This window comes from Geospiza fortis, unplaced genomic scaffold (genome assembly GCF_000277835.1).
Source record: "Geospiza fortis unplaced genomic scaffold, GeoFor_1.0 scaffold1, whole genome shotgun sequence".
In the NCBI taxonomy this organism is placed as follows: Eukaryota; Metazoa; Chordata; class Aves; order Passeriformes; family Thraupidae; genus Geospiza; species Geospiza fortis.
In genome coordinates, this window is record NW_005054320.1 from 2,323,702 (window position 1) to 2,332,472 (window position 8,771).

The 8,771-nt window shown below is 39.1% G+C and overlaps 1 protein-coding gene across 1 annotated transcript in view; it reads right to left on the reverse strand.

The window, feature by feature from the left end:
- Positions 1-8,135, reverse strand: part of LOC102032433 (cell surface glycoprotein CD200 receptor 1-A-like) — a 15,216-nt gene extending 7,081 nt beyond the window's left edge. Inside the window, exon 1 of the mRNA XM_005420631.2 lies at positions 7,995-8,135. Within this exon, the coding sequence (XP_005420688.1) occupies positions 7,995-8,082 (88 nt within the window). The 5' untranslated portion in view covers positions 8,083-8,135. The remainder of the gene's footprint in view (positions 1-7,994) is intronic.
- Positions 8,136-8,771: the final 636 nt, after the last annotated feature.

Sequence of the window (8,771 nt, forward strand, 5' to 3'; positions counted from 1 at the left end):
TCTCCCACTTTAACATTGCTGAGAGCCTCAGAGCTCCAAGTCATGCAGAGTATGGCTGACCTCATCTGAAATGACTAAGCATACCTGAGCACTCAAACCGCCCCTGTAAAAGACATGAAAATAAATGTCCTCTGGTCCCTCTGCCCCTAAAGAACATGTTCTTTCCTCAGTCCTCTTTTCTACTGCACACCCTTTTGCTGACTTGTCAGGTTGCACATTTTTTACATGATCACACCTGAGCTCCTTTTCTCTCACTTCCATGACTTCTTGTGGGCCTGCTACAATCAAGTCCTTTGCCAAGGTCTCCTGGTCTGCTTTCTTTGTCCTCCTTATGCTGCCTACACCAGCTTGTGCTCTTGGATATGTATTCAGGAGCTCTGAGGGAAGGTGCAATCTCCCCTTTCCTCTGGGAATTTCATTAAACCTAGAGGGTGTAGTCTACTCTACAGGAGAACTAAACAAACAGAAGAGTTTTTTGTGGTTTTATCCCAGCTGGCAACAAAGCCCCACACAGGCACAAGCTCACTCTTGTAGACTCCCCTACAGTAGGATGTGGAGAGAATCAGAAAGATGAGAAAACTCAGAGGTTAATAGGTAAAGCAAAACCTATGCACACAAGAAAAACAAACATCTCAAGGGCAGGTAGGTGTTCAGCCATTTACAGGAAAGCAGGACTGTATCATGCATGATGGTGACTTGGGAAGACAAACATTATAACTCTAAGCATCTGTTCTTTGTTCTTCCCCCAGTTTTATGTGCTGAGCATGATGCCACATGGTCTGGAATATCCCTATGGCCAGTTGGGGTCAGCTGTCCTGGCTGTGTTCCCTCCCAGCTCTTTTGGACCACAGTCCACTCAGTGGTGGTGTGAGAATCAGAAAAGGCCTTGGCTCTGTGTAAGCACTGCTCAAAACATCTCTGTAATGTCAACACAGTTTCCAGCACAAATCCAGCTCCATAGAAACCACTATGAGGAAAATGAGTTCTTCCCCTGCTAAAAACCAGCACAGTATTCCATTTCTGTTAAAGAGAAAATGTTCAGTGCTGCAAGTGTTTTAATTCAGACCTCTCACCACACCACTGTCTTCTGGAATGGTCTTTTCATGCTGCAAAGTGGCTAAAAGTCATCTGCTGCTGTTTCCTCTGTGATAACCAATTGGTTTGTGACCAGTGTGTTAAGGCAGATTTATGGCGTCCACATCAGCACGTGTCTGCTCAAAGGCTCAGACCAGCATTTTGCACAGCATTTTTCACCTCTTGAGGTGAAATCTCATCTTACAGCTGAACTGAACTGACAGCTTGCTGTGGCTGAAAAAGGGGATAATTAGTGCAGCAAGGCCTCATCTTCTGTGGGCTTGCAGAGAATAAGAGATTTGAAGAGGTGTGAGCTATCAAGCTCATCTTGGTGCAGTGCTAACTATGGGATGGTAATTAAATGTCAGCACTGTTATTTCATTGCACACAAGAGATATGAAATAAAGGGTCGCATATTTATTGTAAATAACATCTCATTTTCAGTTATGTTCTTCACAATTGAGTTGACTCTGGAAAACAGCAATCATTTTTTCTGTTAGCCAGAAAGAGCAGAGCTCAGGAAACCAGGAGTACGTGCTGTCTGTCACACTGATGTGGAAAACAGAGAAGTCAGGTTCTGGGAGTTCTGTACAGCACCAGACTGAACCATTTTATTTTGGTTGTGAATGCAAATCCATTGTGATCAGGTTTCACCTTGGAGACTCATCTGGTAGTATCAGGCCTTTAGACTGAGGTTCTCCAGTTTGACTGCAGCCTCTGAAATCTAATTATGCCACCTCTCATTGTCTCTCCTTGACTGTTGCAAAAGACTTCAAGCCATGTCTGAGAAGGTTGTCAAGCTGTATTGCAGTGCACTGAGTGCACATTCCAATGCACTGACAGATTCCACTTCTATGGAAAAAACAAACTCAGTTGAGGAGTTCACATTTGTGTTTCAAAAATGTGCTGGTTATTGTTGTCATTGTAAGGTTACTGTAATTTGAAAAGACTGGGGGAAAAAATTTGCTCTGTTTTTTTCAGTGTGGTTTATGCAGTGTGTTTAAAAGCTCTCATGAATAACTAGTTGCACCAGCTTCTTTTCAGTATCACTTATTTTGTCATTTCTCCTATTTCTCAGAGACTTTCTCACACTAAGAGAACAAAGGTTTTAAAAACAGAAACATTTGATTGTAAAGCCACTAAACTTTTGAGGGGAATCACTGCAAAATCAGAGACAGTTATGCAGGTTGAAAGTGCTGCTTTCAAACATGAAAGATTTCCAGCCTCTGTTATTCTTCATAGCAGGTTTTAAACCACGGTAGAAATTTTTATTGCCTCAATTTCCATGACAGTCTCTTGCAAAATTTAACTGTTAAAGAGTTTTTTGCACTATAAAGAGACTACTTTACTTTCTCAGACATATTTCTCAGACATCCTCTTGATTCTTTATTTCTTACAGTAATAATTTACCAGAGCATTTTGATGCATCTACCCCCTACACCCTCTGTAGGTATTAAACTTAGAGATACAATGAACTGAAGCAATGATCATACCACAGCCAATGACTAACTGTATCTTGGAATGAATGTAGTATATGAGTCACAGCAAGTCATAAGCAAAAAGGCAGCACTGGACACTTGGAAGAGTTCAGATACAAGTCTGGTTCTGCATCTGTTTTCCCCTTCTACTGCCATAGAGTTCCTGTGACACCCAGCAAGGCTTGTCTGGAATGAAATAAAAGATAAAGAGAAGTGCTTTGTACTAGGGTAGGAATTGCTGATGTACTGACAGATTCTTTTATAGTGTAGCTTTGTCACTTTGAAAACACAGTCACAACAGCACAGGATGGAGTGTGGGCTAAAAACCACCCCTGTGTTTCGGGTGAGAAGCAAGTAGTTAGACTACTTTAAATTTCATTATAGAAACACATCAAATAGCTGACCTAAGTTCATAAGCCTCTGTTTCTTGAAACCTAGATCACAGTTTTTTGAGCATGGATGTATCTTTAAAAGGACACATTAAAAGACTTATAGCTTTATTGCTAGTATCACACTCACACTCTTTTACCCATAGTTATCATTATTCCTTGAAAAGATGTCTTATTTTCATTTTATTCTAGTTAGGCTTTTCCTTTATCTGCAAAATTCCTTTTTTCCTCATACTCATATTGTTATTTTGTTCTTCTTTTAACACATTTCTTTCCTGTCACCACTACCATGCCGCTTGCAGTACTTTTCTTGCTACCAAGGAAAGTATTATTATCACTTTTTCTTGCTGTTTCATGCAAACTGAGATAGTAATCTCACGCTCTTTGTCGTTGGTTTTACAATATGAAGTGCTCATTGAATGGCTGGATTTTTTGAGATTGCAAGCTTCAACATGACTTTATGTGTTGCAGAGGGCTGAGGACACTGATAGCACTCAATAGTGATCCCAAGGTTTCATTCTTCCCTCTCAAGGTGGAATATACCTTTGCAGTTGCCAGTTCCTAGTGTGTAATTTTTCTATGATCTTTCAATTCTCTTAAGCTTTCTCCAGTATCTTTTCAAGCAGTCTTTCAAGACAGCTGATTTTGAAGGCAATGAAAAGATGCTAAAGCTCACTTAGGTAGAGATGTGTTTGATACAGTGTCCCCTTGAAAAAAATTAAGCTGAAAGAATAAAGGGACAACTACAGGGACTACAACTGTCCAAGGGATGGTTAAAGAACTGGGTTAAAGAGAGAAAGAAAAGGCAATTAAATGGTGGGGCCAGTTTTAAGGTAGCTTGCTGATTATGTTTCTCAGCAGCTGATTTTTGCTGTAATTCCATTTAAGTTTTTACTAATGGCATTGGCTGTATCAACAACATGTGAGGAAATTTGTTGAAAGCAGGAAGAACACAGCATTATTAGTATAAAGAATTGATCTGTCACACAAGAAAAATCATTTGGCCTTGATGAGTAGAATGTTAGATGTGTGCTGAAATTCAGCAGCTAAAAATATCATAATAATAAAAAATATGTAGTACAACAAATTTTGACTGGAAAGTTGAATACAGAACCAGGCCTTAATCAGTATTTAAACCAGCTTTTCAGAAAAATGGGTGCTTGTTCTGGTGCTCAAATTGTTTGTGAAAAGTGTTTTCTAATAAAATGCCTGCAATTTGATCCAGCGATTCAGTGTTTTATCCCCATGTAAACATGTTATGTCTCAATATAATATGACTGTAGGGGAAAAAAAAGGATGGGTACACTTCTTAAATGAAGAGAACAAACACTATTGGCCAAATCCTCAGCTGATAATAAATCATTACTGAGATTAATAAGCTCTCACACAGTATATCAGTCTGGCTGTAAACTTTGAACTTTGCTACTTCTGAACTGTGCAAAGTAAATCTTCCTTCTTGCAGGATGTGAGCTGGAATGGATGAGGGCAAAAGGGATTTGCACTGGATGTCAAAGTGCCTTGGGTACTGTGACACCATGTGTGACAAAGTGCTTCCAGTTCTCAGTACAGAAACAGATACAGATTGTTTTATATTTTGTTCTATGTGCTGAACTTGGCCTATTACTCTCGGCCATGTGAGAAGAAAAATAAACCAAGTACTCTTCACTTATGCTTAAGCAGCATTTTCCTACTATTCTAAACAAAAATAGATCATTGTGTGCAAACTGTAGGTTGTGTGCCTTCTTTTTCATACTTTGCAGAGAGCAGATAACAAACTGCTATGAAAACATACATCTGACCTCACTTTTATATGGTTAAAATCCCAGTCATACCTTGTTTAGTGCTTATCTTCAGCATTGCAGTTTTCATCCCAGCACTGTCTTATTCAACACCAAGACAAGGCAGCATAAGAAAATCCTCTATGCTTTTTTCATAAGAATGATTGCACCTCAAACTACAAAATATATCAGCTGTGAGTTTTAAGTAGCACCTACCTCTGAAAGTGCACTCACAGTTAAAGAAAATCTGCTTGCTTTGTAAGTCATGAAGTACGTGGCCAGTTTGGAAGACTGAACTTCCTTCTCTCCATGGTTTTGAAAGCAAAGAAGTTCAGGCACAAACACACTCTGTGTTTGGACCACAGCAAAGTAAAATGTTGGTATCATAAGGATGTGTTTGGAAGATTGGAATATGGCAGTTTAGATGTGTTCTATGAAAATTTTTGCTTTATTTAATGGTACAGAATTATTTTTGAAGAATTTGGATGAGAAAAACAGGCTGCTTGTGTTCAGATGCTTTTAGGGTAAAAGAAGTCAGAAGAATTCCAGCACACAGTCCCAAAGGAGCAGCAAAGAAATAGTGAAATGGAGACAAATGTAAGTTTACCATAATAGATTTTTTTGGCTATGATTTTTTGTATCTGAAGGAAGATTCCACCATAAACTAGAATAGAAGTCAACAGAGACGGATGCAGTGAAACATACTAGGGCAGAGATAGTCAAAAGGCAATAAAACACTGGTACACTAGTGAAAAAAATGTACTGGTTTTATGAAGGAAAGAAACTAAATTGAAAGCAGTAGCATTCAAGGAAGTTATATATGCAGGCAAACTTGAACTGTAGCTAGGTTTCTATGTAAATCAACTTTACTTTCATCCACCTCATAGTCTATTATTCCAACACAATGTCACTGACTTCAGATTTTCACTATTCATAAAACTGAATAACCATAGGGAATCACATCTCATTACTGATAATGGATTTCTTGCAGCTTCCTGTGAAGCACTTGCACATATCCATTGTCACAGGATAAACTACAAAAGCAGTACATACCCAGTCAAATGCTGCAAATGTTAGTTCAATAAAAAGAGATTTATTGCATGGACTTCTCATGGAAGACTGTGCCTGTACTTGCCACTCTCCCTTGGAGTATACACAACCACTTGAGATGTCATGTGTGCTTAGCTAAACTAGAGAAATCTTCCGAGCATAACCAAAAATATTTTAATGTTGAGTCTTTTTCACTGCTGCTACTGAGGATTGTCACAAAAGGATTTTTAGTAGAGATCATGCCCCAACAACTTCAGTAGCTTATTATCCAACTCTACCTGAGGGCAGATCTAGGTATGACAATTAGGAAGCAACCTCAGCCTTTTTTCTGAGCTGCTCCATCTGCTGTGGTAAAAACTAACCCAGTCATACGAAACAACACGCTGAGGAAATGTTAAGGAAAATGTTAATGGAGATAAAGTCTGGTTACATACAACAAATTTTCCATTACTTCATTTCTTTCAGAGTAGCTTGCTCTAGTCTTCAAAAGGGGGGGACATAGTTCCTTCTGAGCTTCATGCAACACTGAAGACTAAAATTATCTGGAGAGAATATGCACATTAGATCAGTTTGACACATGTAGCCTGTGATCTCTGAATGAAAAAACCCTTGCTGCTAGATCTTGCTCAGAAGAGCCAGCCTGATACTGAAGGAAACAAGTTTAGGAGCAGTGCTAGCTAAAAACTTCCCATCAAATGTAGGCTGCTTTTTATTGGGAGCAGGTTGACGAAAAAGGTTTCAGGTGTGAAATTAGATTTCAATGGAACATCTTTCTCTATATTCTTTGAAGGGCAATATAATTGGTTAACTAAGACACCAAGAAATTAAAATCCAAACACCTTAGGGTGAAAACTCTCCACTTTTTGGCATTGGACTTTTTAAAAATATTTCCAGCAAAGTGAATTTTTAAAAATAATTTTTTGCCAGGAGGATTCCTCTTTGTCTCCCCACTTTTTTTTCAATATTCTCTGATGTATTCACACTCCTTTACTTTTTGAGCAACTGTCTTCAAAAATGTATATTGTCTTTGATGCTACCATAATTGATCTGCATTTACTTGAGCAGGTTCCTCAGTATTCTTTTGACATAGTTCTTACCTAGAGAATAGGGATGGATCTTTTACCATCAGTGTGCCTGTTGTGAGGTTAATGATCCAAATAATGTTAATAATGTTCATGAAGTATTTAAATTTTTTCCAGTGGGTAGCACTGGGGTAACCATTTAGAACCCCTCATCATCACATCAGACATTATAGATGGGTGCTCCATCACTGCCAACAATAACTGCTTCTGTTTTGCTCTAAAATACCACAAAGGAGATATTTTTATTTTCTGACCAATAGGAATGAAGTAACTCATTTCTATGTAGTTTAGTTCTATCTGTCCATAACAGGAATGGACACATGCATGCTACATATTATTCAGAGATGTCCAAAGTTTGATTTGGATCTCATGGGCCTATCTGCCTTCCTCCTCCTATACAGAAACAGTTTAAGTTTCTGGAACTGCTCCTTAAATCCTTAGTTCCATTATCAAATCCCTGGATTGCTTTATGATGTCTGGAAAAACATAAGCTCTGAAAATGCAAATGAGCAGTATGTGGGAAACATTAACTGCTGTAGTTAAACTGGATTAAAATTAAGTCAACTACACTAAAAGACAGAAAATTTGGACTGCCATTGCCCTTGGTACAAAAGCCTTTCCCATCTTGATACTGGCCATGCCCCTTAGAATCAAATTCCAGAATTTCTCCCCTCTATCAGCACATCAGAGACCTTCCACTTCTCCTCTGAAAGGTCCAAGAGATTCCGGCCCTGTTTCAAAGTGCCTGCAGCCTCTCTTCAGCAGAAACTACATGTCCAAAAGCTTCAAGTTCCCAAACACTTTCCCAGGCATATTTTTAGGGTGTCAAAAGACTAATTTTCTCAGATGATGTGATTTGGAGGTCTTAGTAAAAAGGCTATTTGTGACAAATTGTATGCTCCAGGCTAAGGGTCACTACATAGTTGCCTACATAGAAGTCATAGGGAAAATACCTGGCAGTCTTGTGACCACTAAGAAAAGATGAGCAGGAGTGGGTATTGGGAAAGCATATCTTAACTGTGCATTACAATTTTTAGCACTTAATTAAAGCCATAGAACAATTTATAGCTTTTATAAAGAAAGGAGCTGTGCACATTTCCCATTCTTACATCCCAAAGGCCAATTGGTCCCAGTTAGACTCACCTGCTAATCTCATGACCATGGTGATGGTGAGCAGCACAAAAACATACACAGTCTTCCCAGCAATCTTCATGTTGGTTCCTGCTTTCATGGCTCAGGTAGCTCCCTCACTCCATCCATCCCTCCACCAACTTAACTGTGGTCATGGGGAGCATTCCTTGCCTGCCAATACATCCTCAGCAGCCAGTGTCAGCGTTTCCTCTCCCCCTTTCCCAGGCCTCTCATTTAGCTGTGCATACTCTGGGCTGACTGGCTCCTCAAAGCTGGAGAGGTTCCTCCTTCTGACTTTTCAGAGCTTCCTGTGCTGAGAATACAGGCAAACACTGAGGAAACAGGCTGAGCAATTCTGCCTTCCGTTCATTGGCTCTCCTCAGGAGGCCGACGAGTGAAGATAAACCCTGCAGCAGAGTTCAGAGAGAGTAAAACCAGAGGAGATTATTCAATGCTGAGTTTAATATCAAAAAAGAAATCTTAGTCTTGGGAAACTAGAGAGAGACTTCACGTTTCTCACTGCTTTACTTCTGCTTGTTCTTTATCACATCTTTGGCACAACCTCCAAGAAAATCCTTCCACATGTCTTCCTCAAAAAAAAAAAAAAAAAAAAAAAAAAAAAAAAAAAAAGCAATCTTAAATCTTCTCTGTAAGTGACATTTTCAATTATTTCTCTCTTAAGTACCTACTTAGCACATGGAATTCTACACTTCCCATATATATACACAGCCTCATGTGAACTTTTAAGTTCAGAACTTGTGAGCTCTTAAATAAGTTACAGGTGTACTC